A 20090-nucleotide genomic window follows, 5' to 3' on the forward strand; every position below is an offset into this window, starting at 1 on the left:
TCACTCGCTTAATAGATATTGGATAGAATTAAAGCCACTGAAACCCTTCTATCATTTATCTTTGTAACTTCTTTTCACTGCTGAATCAGTTTCACATCATGGATACATCTTTCAAATGTTTATTGTGAACACTGTTTGCTCCTCTGAAATCCCTGAGATCATGCAAAGATGAGATATCATACATTCGGGCAGTGCAGGCAGTGGCAACGTGGGCTCCATTGTAGCAACGTGCTCCGAGGAGAGTCAGCTATTCCTCCAGGTGGCTCAAAATGAAATATTATCATGGTGATTTTGACACTTGGTCCTATTTCACGTTGACATTATTGGACAATAAAGTACAGCCTCTCGTACCTTACTGCTTTAACAACACACACGCTAGCAGATATGTATGTATGGTGACCAACACAAAACACATGGTGAGGTTGAACAAGTGCACCACTTTGCACGTGAAGGAGAGAGTAGATGGAAAGGAACGCAGAAGACGATGAAGGAGACGTCGGCCACGCTCAGGTTGGTCGTGTTGTTGAGAGAGAAAACCACCGACACCATCACGCTGGTCGGGTTCGGCTGGTAACTTTCGGGAAACGCTCGCCGGACATTTTCTGAAATAGGGGAGAAAAGAGAGAGAGAAGGGGCACGACGATAACTTATGAGTCCTCCATTGAAGGAAAGGACATCATTGATGTGCAATCGCGTTTCCCAATGCAGAGACCTTACACTTCAATTTATGCTTAGACTTTATGCTCTTCTGTCTTAATTAAAGACAGGGCTCATGCACTGCGAGTTCATTATTAAAACAATAACAAAGTGGCTCACTCAAAAGGGTTTAATGATGGCAGCCTGCAGCTTTTGAAAGGTTGACAAGCCTGCATGCACCAGAAGCTTCATCAAACCAGTCCCCGGTGGATGCATGTCACACATATTATAAGGACAATGGTGAGAGACAGTTTTAATGACGTATTATTCAGATTGTCCAGGGAGTTTTCTCCCTGTTTGATTAAAAGTAAGGTCGCATCTACATGGTGATTGTTACCAGCCTAGTTAAAAATGTTATTGCTACATTCATACTTTATTTTATAGCTTGTATTGTTGTTTTTAAGGGTTGTTAAAGTTACAGTAACACTGTGAGAAACAAGGGTCCCCTCTTAAGCTGAAGATTTGATGCTTTTTTGGCCATCCAGTCGTGTAAACATATAAGTGGGCGGAGCCACTTACGGCCAGCCATCGACCTCCTCTCCTCCCTCGTGAACCAAACACCTGAGTCCTCTATTTGATTCACTCTCAGCTGAGGATCTGTGGAAAACACATCATTCACTGAAAGCAGTGACTCCAGCGATGGAGTCAAGCCTGCAAGCACCAGAAGCTTTATCAAACTAGTCAGTGATGGAGTCACCTCAGAGCTTCTGAGGCTCTCTCAGGATGCCGAGTCGTGCCAAATTGAATGTTGAAACTAGAGAGGTGCTCTTGATGGTTGACGAGTCACACTGAAGAGAATCAAGCACGAGGGCCCCGAGCATTTTGTATTATTCTATGTATTATTCTACCAATCCGACATATAGCTTGATTCTGAGTGAAATGTCAAACCAGGTTTAATGAGCAGCTGAGACTACAAATCCTGTGTGATTGGTCAGTTTGAAGAATTGTGTGACATCTAATCAAGACATTGTATGAAGAGATGATTTAATAGCAATACGTCATCAGGGTCAATGGTTTTATTTTACATTACATTATGTGGATGTCCACCATCTGGACATCTTGGAGTCTCTCATTCAGAGTGGAGATTTCCAGCTCTTCTGTCTTGATGGTCTTCTGAGCCTGTGTCATTTCTTCCTCATGATCTTTGACCTCCTTCTCAAGATCTTGGACACACTGCTGCAAACTGGAGATTTCAAGCTCTTTTTTCTTGATGGTCTGCTGAGCGTCAGCCAATCCTCCCTCATAATATCTGGCCTTGTTCCGGAGAAATTCATAAAAAACATTCTCCTTCAGAGTGAAAATGTCTTCCCTTTGTTTCTCAATCATCTTCTGGGTGTTCATCTCTTTCTCAAGGAGGATGGAGGACATTTGAGGCATGGAGGACATAGAGGGGTAAGAAAGAGCTAATCCGCACATCTCTTGGTCGACGGTAACCTTCTTCTGCTTTTCACCCAGCTCAACCTTGCAATCCTTCCTCTTCCAAAAGAAACCACGACTCTTTGTCATTGACTTGAGGCAGGGTTCCTCAAGGAGTTTTCTTTCTTTGTCCCAAGCCTCTTTTTCCTTCTGGAGATCTGGGAGACACTGCTTCAGATTGGAGATTTCGAGCCCTTGTCTCTCGATGGTCTTCTGAGCCTCAGACATTCCTGCCTGATGATATCTGGCTGTGTTCAGGAGGTCTTGAAGATTCTCCTTCAGAGCGGAAATGTCTTGCCTTTGTTCCTCGATGGTCTTCTGAGCCCTGTTCATCTCTTTCTCAAGGAGGCTTGAGGGAGATTGAGGCATGGAGGACGTAGAGGGGTAAGAAGGGGCTAAATCCTGCATCTCTTGGTCGACGGTAACAGTCTTCTGCTTTTCCCCCAGCTTAACCTTGCAATCCTTCCTCTTCCAAAAGAAACCACCTCTCTTTTCCTTTGACTTGAGGCAGGAGTCCTCAAGGAGTTTTCTGCCTTTTTCTCCTCACGCTTTGGGTACTTTTAAGATTTAGTCATTAGAGGAAAAAAAAACATTAATTAAAAACAATATTCCTTTATTGCCATTGATCGAGATAAATTAATTTCAAAATATATGATTAATTAGTTCATTTTTAAAAATCTATTGACAGCCCTCTTTGTAGTTGTTCTTTTTATATTAGAAACACATTTAGCTGTCTTTGACTATAGCACTGGCCGTCATTTAGAAATGTTTTGAGCCTTTTCGTTTGGAAACAAAATCCAAATTGAAAATGTGAATCCAATGTTTTATTGTTGGTTAACCTCACAGAATTGATTGAATTGAATGATGTGGCAGCGTCACTCGGTCACGCCATACGCCAAGCTACGGCAACACCATAAGGTCATTTTTCAGATTAAAAATGAATGGAATCACCCTAAAGCAAGAATATAGAATGATCTGAGTTGAACTCAAATGAACAGTTTTTAAACATGCTGCATTATTCCGTATTGCATCATCACAGACGCGTGGCAGAACAAATGCAATCATTTAAAAACTCATTGAAGCTGAATGGACAGAGAAGCTGATCACAGTGAAGTGGAGATCGGAGGAATGGGTTCTTATAAGCCTCGTGAAGAGGGGAGGGTGATAGCATCGGGTCCTCCAATCCTCCATTCATCTCAAAACAAAAGACTGTGTGGACGGATATCCCACATCCAACCGCAGGGGGACATCGAGGCTTGGAGCCTCAGGGGATCAGAGCCGAAGGGAGCGTTCAGAACTGGTTGCAGTATGCGCGGGACCCCTCGCTGACTGGATCCTCCTGACGGCACAATCAGAGTTTCTTGATACAGTAAAAAGTAGCTGAGCCAGATATTATGAGTCATTTGTGGGGAGCATTCCTGAGCATGTTATTTATTTACTAACCCACAAATCTAACTTTTAGGATCCGAAAAATCACTTTGGGAATTTGATGTATGTATTAAATTCCCAACTACAATAATACAACCGCAAGCTTAATGTGAATCCTTAATAGTTCAGGGATCTCTGTGCCACAGCTTTCAACATTTCATGATGATTGAATATTCTTGGCCAGCAGGAACGGGGATCATGAAATGCATGCATGTCACTATGATCGCAAAGACCTCTTATGATGCTGTGTTGATTGTTGAGCAATATTCACTCCCTTGGCAGATTAATAGATCATTACAGCAGCTATTGGGAAGCATGCATGAGGTACATGAAAAGATAAAAAGAACCGGTGAAGGGTTGAGCTGACGTTTTGTCTATTGAAAAGTAAACAGGGGACATATTGACTAGAGTTGAGCCGGATACTCGGTATCCGGCACGGATAAAGCACTTTTGCCGAGAACGAGTATTATACGAGTAATACGAGTCAATATCTGTGCTCGGATTGAATACAAATCCTCATTGGGTACCTGTCTGTGTCTGCGTTCGGAGTGATGAACATAAATTAACATAAGAATTAAGAAGGAATGCTGTTTTAACCGCAGAAATGCGTCAGTACAGTACACTGTTTTTCAAGTTCATGTATGATTGGTCATATCACCTGTCAATCAAGCTCCCTGCGAAGGGTCAATTGCATGCTTAAAAAAGAGCATAACGGTTGACGGCCCATTTCAAGACAACCTGACAACTTCCGGGGTAAATCCTTCCTACTTCCGGGTTAAGCATCGCCCACTTCCTGGTTAGGCCCCGCCCAATCCGAGTACAGATAGGATACAGATAATTCATATGGTTCAACAGATACAGATACAGATAATGCTGTACTCGCTCATCTTAAGTGATTATGTCACCATCCTCACATCCAGCCTCTCAATAGAACTAAAGTCCTCAGCAAATGAAGGATGGCCACTCAGACTCAGCACAATGGATGCTGCAGCGCAGTTTGTCTTGCCAATATAAAAGAAGAATCTGAGACATGAGTAGTAGTTAATAAGAAACCTGAAAAAAACGGGATCCATCATGAGAAGAAAGCAGAAAACCAGGTGAACGTTGGGTGGAACTGAACAGACAACTTCTGCAGACCACAGGTGTGCTTCAAATAAATCATCCTCCCACTCTGGGTGGACAGCAGCGTTCTCCGCCCACTCCTTCACCAAGATAAACTCAAGGTTACCTTTCTTTAAAAATGGCCTCTGTGATGCATGTGTTAGATCTAATCGAGCCGAATGGCGCCATGCCCTCGCATTGGGCCTGTCTCAGGCGGTGTGAGGGCGGGACAAAGGTCAGCCAGTAAGCATACATCCACCTGTGACTCATGCATTGATACATACTTTATTTTCAGGGATCTTGTACATTCAATTTTCTATTATGTAATCTAATCTAATAATAATTCTAAACAGTCTATTAAATAAATTAGTCATCAGAATACAGTTTTAAATCCTAAACTAAGTGTCCTTTAAAAAAAAATAGGGGCAACGACCGAAGGTAAAGTTTAAGAGGAGTGTGATGCGCTGGGAGCCGGAAGGTTGGCGGTTCGAATCCCGGCTGCCCCATGTGCCTTGTTGAGGTGTCCCTGAGCAAGACACCTAAACCCTAAAGACTTTGCTCGGTTGTCTAAATGTTGGTATGCGAGCTCACTAACTGTCCTAATTTCTTAATGTCTTAATTTCATCCATTTTTCAAGAGTAAACCTTTTAATCCTAAAAACAGTCAAAACAGGAATTAAATCTAAATGAATAGATTGTTCACATTGTCACTGATTAACTATTTGAGTCAATATCTTCCCAATATTGTTCTTAGTGAAAGTATTGTTTTAATATTAACAAGAGTTGCTCTTATATTTCCAGCATCCACATAAAGCTGTGTTTTAGAATAAACTAAATTTGTTCTACACCACTTCACTCCTGACTTTGGGACGATGTCTTTGGGACCATGTCCACCTGAACCATTATTGTGCAGAAACGATCACGTGCGAGCGCCACTGGGAAGCTCCACGATTAACAATCAGCACAGATTACAGCTCATGGAATAAAAAAATAAAACAACCACTGTCTCCCCGCTTTAGAAATGAGAACCTCCAGCTGATCTCAAGTCAGTGTCTGTGTGTGTCTGAAACAAAGCATCTGCTGATAAACTTGTGTTCTGTCAACTCCCTCTCAATAAAAGAAATACTCAAAAGTCCATAAAACACGTCTTCACACATAATACTTTGATCGCCTATATGTTTGTTAAATCAATACATCAAGCAATTCATTGATCAACATCACACCATCATATGTAGATGATGAAGATATTTGGGATGTTAGTACAGGAAAACCTGTATCCTTCAGGATACAGTAGATATAAATATATTTATTTATTTTTCTACTGGAATATTAAACTGATTAGTCGGACTCCCTGAGAGGTTTTACAGCTTGGACAGACTGGCAGGTGTCAGCAGGGGAGATGGATTACTCCGATGTCTTCAGTGCTCAGTAAACAAGAGCAGAGGGGGTGAAATGTACAGACGCATGGCGTTCAGACTTTACATTGACGCTGTGTTTTCCAGAGAGAAGGTCTCCTCTGTTATGCTAATGGCGCCCAGATATTACCAGTAATTCAAGGTTAGTCAAACAGCGGATTGTTGCTCGAGAGGCTTTGCCCGTCCTCACTCGTACAAACGCGCAGGCAGAGCAGCAGCCATCAACGTCCCTGCACAGGCTTTGCAGCATTTTGTCAGGGAGTCCGACCCGGTGTGGCACACAAAGAAAAAGGCCGGGCTGCGAGCCAGCTGAGGGCCCATCCACAAAGAAAAGCCGGATCCACAGAGGGGGGCATTTTGTGTCCTTGGTTAGCATATGCACGGCTCAGATACAGTATGTGTACTCTGAAATGCTCCTGAGAGTTATTCTGTCAATATCAGGCCCCTCAAATCAATATCCTTGCAGCTGTTGCTGGGATCTTTAAGTCCCCCCCCCCTAAAAAGAGGCTCAAACAAGGAAATTGATAAACAGGAGAAGGCGGTGAGAGGAAGTCGTAATTGCATTTCCATCCAGTTTGTCTGGTAAGAAAGCAGGCACCATAAAAAACTGTTTTTTAAAAGAAGAGAATAAATTCTGTTGACTGTCAGGGTGCTTGGAACTCAGAAGAGGCAATTTTACTCTTCATGGCCCCTCACAAGCACTGATTCTGTTCAACCAAACGGTCAAAAGGTATTATTTTTCCCAGAAATACTTCCATTTAAGCACCGCGTTGACAGATAATGGAAAAATTTGCAGTAATTCAGTCCACTGACATCCAAAAAAAGGAACCGAGCAACTTCCTGGATTCCTTTAAACTGTTTTAACTCTGACATGATTGAATTGCAATGTTGGGAACGTTTAGATTCAACAGGAGGCTGCCCTGGTTCCCCTCCTGAATAATCATTAGTATTATCCTGCTGCTACAGCAGGCTGCTGAAACCCACAAAACAATGCATAATAAATACAATCGACACAAACAAACTACAAAGAAAGAATCTGCTTCAAAGAAATAAATAAAATATGAAGAAACACAAAACAACCACTAGGAAACCAAATGACCACATCGAAGCACAACACGACTGCACTACTGCAAACACATGCGGATGAAATGTCCTTCCATTTTTTTTTTTTAAATAACAACTGTTTACACAACTATTGGTATGTATAGTTAGACCAGTGGCATCGCTGCATCGAGCACAGTCCACACTGGACATGCCAGTGTTGATATTGCTGCACATTCACTCATGTCATATCTTTCTCACACTTCTGTTTTAAAGCTTTGCTCTCCATCGACGTTATTTCGTCCTGAGTGAAACGGAAAAAAACTAACAAATAGGCAAATTGTTTCTTTTTTGGCGATGAGGTCCAATTTTGTGAAATGTCCAGTTTACAAAGAAATAGGTACTCTGAAATTCTAATAACACAGTCTTGATTAATTTTCTACAGCTTTTCTTGGCATTGTGTCAGAGAGGAACTAAATAAACTCTGTATTTGTCATGTCCAAGAAACTGTGTAAGCGCCTCGTGTCTGTGTTTTATTTTGAAAATGAACCTTCCTCTTTTTTCAGGCACCTTGCTCCTTCCCCCTGTGTGGCGGTCTGATAGTCCGCCCTGCCCCAGATTGTTTCCACCTGTGCCCTTACCCCCCTGGGTACATATTGTTTCCACCTGTGCCCCTACCCCCCTGGGTACATATTGTTTCCACCTGTGCCCTTACCCCCCTGGGTACATATTGTTTCCACCTGTGCCCTTACCCCCCTGGGTACATATTGTTTCCACCTGTGCCCCTACCCCCCTGGGTACATATTGTTTCCACCTGTGCCCTTACCCCCCTGGGTACATATTGTTTCCACCTGTGCCCTTACCCCCCTGGGTACATATTGTTTCCACCTGTGCCCCTACCCCCCTGGGTACATATTGTTTCCACCTGTGCCCTTACCAGTTCCCAAGTCAAAGAACCAGCGTATACCAACGTCAAGGCTTTACCATGTTTGTGTATCTGGTTCTGGCTCGCTTTCTGTTAGATTTCTTTTCTCAGTGTTTATGTTCTCGACCCCTTTTTGTTCTTAGATTTAGTATAGGGTCTTTGTCCTCGACCTTTTCCTTCCCTAAACTATTTTTGTTGAACATCGTCTGCGGAGTCGTGCTTTTGGGTTCAGGGCCATCGTCCGGTCGTGATGGTGGTCATCATTATCGTTGTTGTTATTGGAAGGCATTACAATACCGTCCCATATTTAAAGCCGTCGCCTCTCTGACAGTGAAAAAAAAAAAGCTGAAATGAATTGCTGCTCGGCAAGCATCCCAGATGTGGGATTTGTTTCACCGCAGTTGTGTTAATTGTGAGATGCAGAGGTTTGTATTATTGGCTCAGTCACTGTCAATCACATGTAGACTGACAAAAATCGATTTTCTCTTAACAGATAGAAATTGAGGCATGCCACCAAAGCGCCTGTTGGGATGAGGATTATTGTCAAGTCATTGCTGAAACGTTTTGGCCTTCTGCTTCCTGGTCTGAGGAGGTTTTAAGGCTGAGGCTCATCCACAATCATAATTTGGTCAAATCATCCCCACAGGCACTGATTGCCACAATTATGCCACTTTTTTCTATTTCTGAACTAAAGTGCACGCAAACTTGCTGCCTTTGCTTGCTTTTGACTGATGGAAATGATGACATTGTGTTTGTGAAAGTAGTTTCGGCTTGTCGATGTAATTGTTTGTGTAAATCTCTCTGACTTGTTGTGAGATGACACAAAATTGTCACTAACAGGAAAGTTGTTCCAGAACCTATTGTTCTACCTCCTCTGGCTTCTGTTAGAAATTTAGAGTAGAAAAATCATGACTAGTGGTTGAAATTATAGTGTGTGTGCTGTTTGAATGATCTATTGCTAAGGACCGGAGTCTCAATGCTTCCCTCCTTTGCTCCTTCAGCTTAGGAACCACAGCACCATCCTTTACGAAAGGAAAGGAAATCATTACGTCCCACAATTCCTTGTCGCGTCAATGTAAAATAATGACGTATAATTCGGCCATTCACAAGAAATGACAGAGAAACGCAGATCAGGTGAGTAACCGTTAGCAGAACTCATTTATTTTGGAGCCTTGTTATTAAAACAATACTTGATACCTGGTTGTCTGCACGACTAAGTGTAACAACACATGAAGGCATCTAAGATGCTTCTTTGCAGTCCATCTTTGGAGAAATTGTAGTTGCCGCTGCAGACCGACGTCACTACCATGCGTCTCCCGTTGCATCAGAACAACGTGGCTTAGTGACAGTAGAGTCGGATTCCATAAACACCAGGGTTTTCTTTTGCAAACTCCTCATGCATTCTCCTGACTGTCTTTCCTTGACCACAAGGAAATTATTCCCATTATTTTATAAGAGCATGTCAGAAGTCTGAGCAATTTAACTTTTTGAGTGTGTTTTCATTCCGGTGCAAAATGCATCAAGTCACCAGTCTGTAGAAGAGCTGGACACAAGCTTATTTCTATGCTAATGTAGCAGTGTTGACAAATGCATTGTCGCTCTCCCCCTCCCTTCAAGTGAACTGTGCATTATCATATAATTGCATTTCCGGCCATGATTTATGTGCACATCGGTGGCCAGTGTGCTCCAGTTAGTTGATTGTGGCACTTCTTCAGCTTGTGCAACTCTAAACACTGCAGGACGCTTCTCCAGTAGACAGCCATCTTTATAGCACCTCCCTCCCCCTCCCTCTTCCATCTTTCTGTTCTTATTCCTTTTGATCTTTCTCTCTCTCCTGTCTTACTTGCTTTCACTTATTCACTCTTTCCTCTTCTGTCCTCTTCCAGTATCACCACCGGCGATGCTTTCTCTCGCTCCCCTTTATATTCTCCATCTTCTAGCTCAGCTGTATCGGAAGGAATGACAGTGAGGTGCCCTCAGGGTTATACAGTAGCTCTAGAAACACACACACACACACACACACACACACACACACACACACACACACACACACACACACACACACACACACACACACACACACACACACACACACACACACAGCTTCTCTTCTCCATCATTTTTTTGGTTTGAAATCCCAGCTCTGGGCGTTGACTCATTGTCTCTCTACCTCTTCTATTATTTTTCAGTATTGGTACGTTGCTGTAAATGTGTATATAACTGCATTTAGTTGCTTAACAATACACTTCCAAATAATATGACATGTTTATATTATATATTCTTAAAGACATGTTGTGTACAACAAATGACAAACTGCATTATATGTAAATTTGAGGCAGAGGAGAGAGAGGCTGTATAGTCCAACTCTGGATCAGTGTGTCTCAAACATTTAAGAATGACAAACCATGTCTCCTCAATTCACACAAGCACTTTCCTAAAAATCTAGAGAATAGAAAATTGTGTTTAAATGAAACGTCCCCAACCATCTGAAGTCCTTCTGTACTCTAATAAATGGTCTTGAGTCAATGAGCCAATGAATTTAGAGACACATATACACACTGAAAACATTAACGTAGGACATACTTTATAAATAAGGTTTATAAAGAGGCGACTTTTACATTTTTTTATTTTCAGTTGCGGAGTTAGCTGACTCTTGGAAATACGGGATGTCCGAGGGCGTCAGAGACCCTTTGAGTGACACCTCAGATCCTCTAAAAGGCTCAATAGCGGGGAGGGGGGGTGGGGGTGTGTATACGGGTAGAATGTTGAACATCTGCCCCACAGTTTGTGGTCCTGACCCAGAAGACCAGTCTGTCAGCAGTCGCGAGGTGCCGACAGTCACCAGACTGCTTGGCCAGTTTGACATGATGTCAAATGCCAGTCCAAGCCTTCGGGGTCAAATAAACAGCATCTCCGAATACAACGGCCTTCCAATGACACGCAGCTGACTCAAGTCTGTGTCAAATAGTATTAGCTGTGGAAAATGCAGGTTGACTCCACTAATGCTGCTGTGAGCGCACGCAGGGAGCTGCAGCAGGGTGCTCCATGCATCGAGGTGTTGACTGAAGGGGGGCAGGGTGGTTTGTTTGTAAAAAAAAACGAACAGCATCCACTGCCATCACAGTGTGACAAAGTGCCCAGGTAATGCTGAGCAGATTGGAGTTTTAGCCTCACAAACACCTGTCAGAGCTGCACACGGAGGTTTGACAAAGCGTTCATACCCTGAGCAAACCCACCTTCTTCTGCAAAGACGCCCCCGTGGAAATGTGACAAGCGACATCCAACAGCTTAAACTAACCCAACTGTAAGCAAGTGTTTGCAGAACCAAAGCAGAACCTGAACAGTGAACACAAGAGCGATCTTCAGAGCTACGTTGCTCGTGGGAGTTTCCTCATGGGACATTTAGTCACTTGATTCAGACCTAAAGTTCTTGTCTTAGTGCCCCATTTGGTGTGTTCTATATTTATTGTTGTTGAACAACAGGGATTTGCATTGAAACACATACTCTGCTGTATAGTCTCTATGACTCCGTAATGGACCATCATTTAAAAGACAAACACCATGCTGTATTGAAGAAGACTGGATTTGTTTAAAAGCTGTTTTCACACACACATAGACACAACTTATGAGAAATGAGCATTTCCAATGTGGAGAGGTGACTGACAAGGCAGTTTGACAAGTGATTGACAGGTGTGACAACTTGGCATGGGAGGATTTTTGCAAAGATTGATGGTGAGATACTCATGAGGTGACACAGGACTGACATAATGAGTAGAACCACTGATAGCATGCAGCATTTTTATTCTACTGTTGCAGAAAAATGGCAAGATGGAGTCGTCGGATCAATTCCATTGTTTTAGGATTCAGGGGGCCTAATTGGCAGATATAGAATATATAAGTCAAAAATATGTTTTTGTTAGTTTATAATACTGTTAGGTTTCACACAGGACACTAACACTGGCTTTCTGTGCCACAGTCTGTCTTTTTGGACCCACCTGCGTCCAAGTACTCGACTGACGTCCACCATTGATCCCGCCAAGACAAAGTAGAGCGTCATGAACACGCAGGGCCACTGACTCCCGCCCTTAGTATTGACCATGCATCAAGTGTTTTTATTAATTCAAAACAAGATTTCCTTTCTTCGAGCAAATGTCCATTAGATGAATCTAATGGACAAACCTGCTTTCAATTTCAATTTTGCTTGTGGAGTCATCTTAATTTCGAAATAGCGTGTGAAACAGATGGATGAACACGCAATCAAGGTTGATGAAGCCTGGCATCTGATTTTGGAATGGAGCCTGGTAAACCATTTGCTATCATCACCTCGGCCCCGGTAAAGGTTATTTATCTTTGAGTAAGCCCATCACTTGGGATTTCATCCAAATCATTGAGTCCGAGATTGATTAAGGCTCCCAAAGTCATTTTGTTTGAGGACAGCATAAGACCTGACGGTTGTCCAGGTGCCAGACGTAGAGCTTAAAAGTACCGCCGGTCTCTATCGCCCTCCTTTAAAACATCAGCTCTCTGAGGCCTGCGACCTGATCCAAACAATCAAAGGTGCTTTCATCCTGTGAAATTACCAGCTTGTTTGCCTGCAATTAGTTCAGTGTGAAACGACTCTATTAGCGCGGCTCGCTGATTTCTCTCCTTTGTCCTCCCGACAGATCTCTTGATCCGCGTTGCGTGCGCAATTAACCACCGATGATGAGTCGAGAGAACGGCAGTCAGCCAGGAAAGCTCCCCTCTCCCCTCGACGAGGGGGCCCCAACAGACCGCAGATCCCTGCTCGACACCGATCGTCTCTGCAAGCGATTTCACCGCAAAGCATCAGTGACTTATTGGCTGTGGGGATGCCAGTAATTTGCATTTAATTCCGTAATGAAGCTAAGACAGAAATTGTCACAATGGAATGATGTTCAACAATAAAAGCAGTTGGTTTCAAAAAGGTTCCTGGGACGTCACAGTTAGCGTTAAATCAATTGTTCATCATTTTGAAGACATGTCGGTGAGTTCTGGTCCCTTCTACCTTTAGATAATTGCAACTTGACTTCTGTACTCTTGCACTATGTCGTCCACTGTCTGACTGTCTGCTGTTATGCGCCAACCGCCAAGTCAAATTCCTCGTGGGTATATTACTTTGGTAATAAATGTTTTCTGATTCCTGAATAGCACACACAAGTTAGATTCCCAACATCTTAAATTACCACAGTAATTGGTGATTCACTTAATTTACCTAAACTTTAGCTGTTAGCTAGCTAATCTTTCGAAGGCTATATTGTAATGTTACAGAATTTGCTCTGCCAATGAAAACACAAAATGACGACTGAAAACAAAAAACAATCCTGGAGATTTAGATATTTGGTTGACAAACGTGACTTAACAAATGTAACTTTACTTCGGCTCCTCGGTTGATCTCAGAAAGATGAACCAAGCTGTGGGGCTCAAAGTCACGTTCAGGAGTTAGAGGCAATAAGCAGATACATCTTCTACCATTACAGACTATGTTGTCATATGCGAGTGCAACAGAAAACTCACATTAAAGAGACAGGAGGCCAAATTAAAATGTTATAATTATCCAAAAGTCAACTGATGTTTTTCAGCACAAATTAGTGTTGTGTATAAGTTGCAGCCCAACTTTAGATATATCTGTTTAATTTTTTACATTAACACAATAATGCTTCATTTGATGAATTGGCCATCAAAGCGTCTTCAAGCAGAGGGAAACGACATCTTCTTCTTTTTATTGTATTGAACGCATCTTTATTAACACAAGTCCAATACTTTTAATGTAGTCAACATTTCACTGATCAAAAACTCGCCAAAAATAAAACACATTTGGACCTCACATATGAGTTCCTAGACATTTCAAATGAAAGGTAGGTCTCTCCCTCCCGCTCTCTCTCTCTCTCTCTCTCTCTCTCTCCCTCCCTATCTCTCTCTCTCTCTCTCTCTCGTGCACCTGCTCCTCCCCCTGCCTTATTATCTTCACACCGTAGAGCAACGCTCCGTGGTGCCAAGTGATGCTCCTCAGCGGCGCACATCGGAGGGAGCACCGCCCGCTGCAGGGAGAACCGCTCCGGCTGGTTTTTCTCCCCTTGGACACACGCGTGGAACCACGGGCACAACATGGGAATTTGACGCGGCTCTCGAGTGGGTGAGCGAGCTGGATGAGGGGAAGGGGGGCGAGGGGAGGGGTCTGTAGGACGACTAAGAAGCGCTGAAGTCCCATCCGAGAGAGAGCGGAGGAGAGGGGGGACTCCGGGGAAACGGTCCCGCCGGGATGGGGGCCAGGTGTGGTGTTTTATTGTTTTACATAGTTTGAAATGGACTGAAGGTGTGTGTTTTGTCGTTTGGCTTTGGGGAATAAAACCCACGGGGTTTGAAGCAAGGGTTGCTGGAGTTGCGGTCGGCGCCTCGCGGCTCGTGATGGAGTGAGAGAGCGCACGGGAACTTCAGCCTCGCCATGAAATCAGTTTTTTTCAGCCGCTTCTTCATCCTGCTGCCATGGGCCCTTATTGTCATCATCATGATCGATATCGACAGTAAAAAGGCGATCCGGGCTCCGGCAGCCAGCCGGACCGGCAAGGCGCAGCGAGCGGCCCGGACCCGCGCCCCGGGGACAGGTGGCCCCCAGAACCAAACCGTTCTGCCGGTCATCTACGCCGTCACCCCGACGTACACCCGGCCCGTGCAGAAGGCGGAACTGACCCGCCTGGCGCACGCTTTCCGCCAGGTGCCCCGGTTCCACTGGATCGTAGTGGAGGACGCGACGACGCGCACGGAGCTGGTGGCGCGCTTCTTGGCCCGGTGCGGCGTGCCGTACACGCACCTGAACATTTTCACCCCCCGCAGGTTCAAGCGCACCGGGATGCCGCGCGCCACCGAGCAGAGGAATGTGGCTCTGACGTGGCTGCGGCAGCACCGGGACACGCGGGACGCCGGCGTGGTTTTCTTCGCGGACGACGACAACACCTACAGCCTGGAGCTGTTCGAGGAGGTAACAGAACGCGTGACACCTGGCTCACGATGCTCAGCTTTCATCACTTTGCCGATGGCCACGAGCATCCTGACAAGCATCTGCATTGTCACCTGTAGCTGATAGTTCAACTTTTGGGAGTCTTTCAGGTGGGAACAACACATGCAGGTTATTGGTGTGAAAATATTCCAACCGTACACGTCAAAAGTCATTGACGTGGATTGTTACCAGCGTTGTCACGGTTAGTTGTCGTTAAACTTAGTAGGCTGGCTTTTAAATTAATATTAGTGTTAAATAATAATATTATTGGAAAAAAAAATCCCCCTAATTTGGAGTCATACCATATAACTATTTTACTACATTGATATCGACATGGAGAGGATTTTGATGCCTAATACTCTGTTTAATTTTTGTTGTTTAATTCAACAGTCAAATAAATTAATCATATTTGACCGCATGTACATTCCACGTAACATCAAACCACCATCAGAAATATCAGTGCCATCCCAGCGAGTCCCTGCAGCTAAGAATGCTGTCCCAGAGATTTATTTATTGATGCAGTGTGGGGTAAATAATAGAGATAGGTGCTCGGTATATATATTTAACGGTATGTAGTATTTGAGAACCTTCTATGAGGGCAAAAGGGTCCATTTCCCCCAGATCTGATTGTGTACTCCTCGCATTTTTCTGCTTAGAAAAACTCACTGTTAGGATATTCCCATATGGGATCACTTTAAAGGAATCCAGACGTTATGATTCCATGTTTCACCATCGGTTGTCCAACAGAGCCTTACTGCAAAAACCCTCGGGACGCTCCAGAACCCTCCCCCACCCCGGCGTTGATAAACTGATATTTTCTGGTTGTGAAAGCAATGAAACTGCTAGGACACTTGGTTGAGTGAAGGAAGTGAGTGAAGGAGAGAACAGAAGAAGAACAAAGGGCGGAAGGCTACTGACTGACAGAAATGGAGAAGAGAGAGATGGGTGGAGCCTGTGCTGCTACTCCGAGTGTTTTGGTGCAATGGGGGCTGCCAGTTGTCTCAAATCCAGAACAGAATTAATAAGCAGTGTGTTATTATTGTGTTGGCTTGTTACAGCGGGTGAAATAAGTATTGAACACGTCACCATTTTTTTCAGTAAATATATTTCCAAACGAGCTATTGACATGAAATTTTCACCAGATGTTGGTAACAACCCAAGTAATACATACATACAAAGAAACCAAAACAAAGAAGTTCAGAAATAAAGTTATGTGTAATAATGTGGAATGACAAAGTATTATAAAATATGTTTATAATAAAAACATGACCGTTGAACGGAATAGTGTATTCCCTATGAACACGCCACCCCAAAAAGTCCACTTCTAAATGTAAAATAACCTAAGCTTCTCAAGCCTCTGGTTTTATTGTTTTTCCTTGAATCCTTTCATGTCGGGTTGAGAGCTTTTGGTTAGCTAGCTACATCCTACGCTAGCTTAAAACCCCTGCATGTGCTGCATTGAATACATCTTTCAAATATGGTTCAGTAAAAAGTTGTGTTAAAATGAACATGGCTTCAGTTTACCAATCAATATGCTCGGTAATGATGTTTGATGTTTATGTTTCTGGCAGACAATGTTCCCAACGTGCAGCATCCGGGGTCCAGCTGAGTTAGGCTTCCAGAGTCATCACTCATCTGCTTTTGCAAAAATAATGCTCAGAATCTCCAACATTTTCCAGAAAGTTTCTGGAAATTTATGAAAAATTCTCCCCCTAGCGAAAGTAAATTTTGTTTTGTTCAGGCTGAAGAAATCCAGCTTGAATTAGAGTCACGTGCTCACACCCTGAGTAGCGTTCCTGAATGCACCACTTGGTTAAAGGCCGTCACTGTTGCGGAGTCTACTCCGACACACAGTCTCAGTGTTGGATTCCCTGCCGGCGGCGCAGCGTAAAGAGCATCTGTTTGATTTGTTGATAGCGCACTGTCCCCTCTCTGTCCTCCTGCCTATTCCATTACCCAGCTCCTCTGTGCAGGTAATGGTCTGTCGTGGAGAGATAATAGGCTGTCATACGGCAGTAATAACCCGCAGAAACTGTCTGCAGGCTTTAGACTGATGGCAGCTACAGTGCTTATAGTGGGTGGCAGCTCCACTTTAGAAACCCTTATATCATTTCAAGAAGAAATATTACTAGGTTGAAGGTTTTGCAGCTAAATTATTGTTATACCGTTTAGTCCTTGTAATGATTATTCTTAGTTATCGGTCAGTATCTCAGTCTGAATACAGTATGTGTAGGGTAAGAGTAATGGGGCTCTGCACAGGCAGTAACCTCACGGCATGGCTACACAAAACCCACTGTCTTTTTCCCCTGCCCATTCGGGATTACATTTTATATGTCATTACAAGGTACTGTTTTTGTTTCATTCTATGAATTATCCACTAGTGGGCTTGGTAGTAACAAGTTCATTTTTTAAACATTAAATGAATTTCTATTAATGTTAAATATTAAATGTTATCTGCCTATGTCCAACACTAATCATGGAAGTCAATGTATTAGTGAAATCACAATAATTTCTTAAAGCTTCTGTAAACTACAGTCGAAATATGTAACTGAAAATCTACACAATGTGGATGAGACACACAAACACCTTGGAACGTTTCATTTCATTTAATTGTTGATCCCTACAGATCAACAGCAGTCCGTTACACCACTATTTATGGAATGATTTATAAACAGTGGTACAAACATATTAACTTGCTGTAGTCTCTAAATATGAGTTTGAAAGCAAGAGCAAATGCCAGTATCATCATCATACATAAATACCTACATGTAACTCCAGTCTCTCTGTTGGGTCTCGTTCACACTACTTAACGGCCAGTTGTCCCTCATATTAAACAGACAACGTCATCCTCTGAAACAGTTCCTTAGATGTCCACATGAAGAAATGGCCGAATGTTTCTCATATTTCTCGTTGCTCACTCTGAATACTGCTTTTCAAAGACTGCTGCCCGCAAGGCTGACTACAAAAAGACTACAACAACTATTTATTTGAACATAAATCAATGAACGTAACCATGATATGTTGTTGCCTTAAGAGCTTCTGCCCTGCAGGTGTTTGGACACACAAACACTTTCTTTCTTTCTGTTTGCGTCCTGTGACACATTTTACTTTCTTGATGTAATTTACTTAACTAAAAAAGTTACGCATTGTTTTTCTCCGACCAAATCACTTTAGTTTTCCGCGATGCAGGCATAAATAACCAATAACTTCTTCTCAAGGAGTGGTAGATGCAGCAAGTTCCATTAGCTACTGTAGTCATTGTTAACAAATGAGGAGCCCCGCTGGGACAAAATCTGCCTAATTTCTGACTCCAGGTTGTTGATTACAGATTACAGGCTATATACTGTTATTGAAGAGTAGACTACAAATCTATTGAACCCCCCCCCCCCCAAAAAACATTGGTAAATTACAAATGTTTAACAAGTTTCCCTGCATTCCCCAGCTCCATCTTAAAAAACGTAAAGGCTGTATTCTCTGCTGCTTGCAGTTTGGCATGGTTTATTATGCATGCGACAAGTTCCGGCTGAGTTGCCTCCAAGCAGTCAATAGAGTGTCAGAAAATGCAAGACTGCTTATTTAATGCTGGCCAGGCAATTATACCGTGATTGCCCCAGCTTCCTGTTCGTTTCCTAAAGTGATTTCTGAAGCATCTTTGGCGGCATTTCTGGCAGTGAGCTGCGATCGGGGGAAAGCCGTTTCACTTCAGACCACGTCGACATGCAGTTTATCTCGTCTGAATAATACAGGTTCCTCTACATGACCTTTAAGTTGGACTATTTTCATTTAAAAATTCCAAAAGGGGCTTATTGTTATTTCCAAAGACATATTCTCTGGAGCACGGTCAAGCATGTTAAATTGCATTTAAAACCATCATTTGACCGTAAAACACAATTTATACCCAGAATAATGAAATTGTAATGGTTGGAAATTCCCTAAGCCACAGTGGGTGAAGCCATAGGGATGATTTTCAGGTTATTTCAAAAAATCTCTCGAGCTCTACGGTGGGAGAAAATTCGAGAGCATTGCACTTCCAGCCACATAAATGTAGTTTCCTGATGCTCCATAATGCACAGTGCTTCAGTGTATTCACACTGCAATGTAGGCACATTAATTCTAAACACTTACAACTCGGTTTGGTTATGTTTCCTTTCAGTAGCGATAGCAACCAAGTCTATGTCCTATTTGTGTATTTACATTCCTTATTTTAATTGTGGGGGTGTTGCTTCGGAGGACGTGTTGCTTTGTTTAACAACCTTTCGAGGTGGGGATGCGAGTTAATGTCATTTTGAAGTTGACACAGACTGGGATTTTAAAAAAAAACGTGAGGCAATTTTTGTAACATGTCGCATATGGCGAGAAATGTGAGCAGTTAGGCACCATTGCCCCTCAGTCTCTTCGTGCCACTCTGGGGGTTTCCCATAGTTGTACGGTCTCAAAAAAAATCTGAGAGTGGAAGAGGTTTGGGACACATTCTAACCAGATGTTGATATGGTGTAAAGGCAAATTAGTTTCCCCAATGTCATTCCACATAGTTGATATGATATTGAGCAGTCTGTGGACACTTACTCTGTCCGCTGTCTGTCTCCTCTGTGAAGACAGCAGCAGTTTGTTCTCCAGCTCATTAAAGCAACAAGGCACTTACCAAAACACTTCAGGTGCATTACTGCCTCCTTCTCGACCAGAGGAGGTCTGACCTTGATATACAAGCAGGCCAGAAAAACACAGACAGACTGCAATCAGATTTGTGGTTTGGCCAAATATGTGACAATGTGTAAATGATAGTGTCATGAACCTCATGCAGATCATTAGAAAGTGAGTGTAAATGAGGCCTAAAATAAAGGTATTACCAACTGTCCGTTTGTGTGAAAGCCATTTCATTGGAAAATAACTAAATCTCCATTACTACCGCATGTCATTGGAATCAGACCTTCAAGAACAAGAGTTTATTGAAGTTTATTGAAGGTCATTAATCTCAGTTGCTTCACTCCACAACAAGCAAACATGCAATTGCATAGCTGTCTTTATTGATGGACCAACCCTTTATTGAACCCTTT

At 43.0% G+C, this 20090-nt stretch overlaps 1 protein-coding gene across 1 annotated transcript in view; it reads left to right on the plus strand.

The window, feature by feature from the left end:
• Positions 1-13997: 13997 nt before the first annotated feature.
• The window catches only part of b3gat2 (beta-1,3-glucuronyltransferase 2 (glucuronosyltransferase S)), a 33898-nt gene continuing 27805 nt past the window's right edge, over positions 13998-20090 (plus strand). Inside the window, exon 1 of the mRNA XM_037464883.2 lies at positions 13998-15018. Within this exon, the coding sequence (XP_037320780.2) occupies positions 14485-15018 (534 nt within the window). The 5' untranslated portion in view covers positions 13998-14484. The remainder of the gene's footprint in view (positions 15019-20090) is intronic.

The sequence above is a fragment of the Pungitius pungitius genome, chromosome 13, assembly GCF_949316345.1.
Source record: "Pungitius pungitius chromosome 13, fPunPun2.1, whole genome shotgun sequence".
Lineage (NCBI taxonomy): Eukaryota > Metazoa > Chordata > Actinopteri > Perciformes > Gasterosteidae > Pungitius > Pungitius pungitius.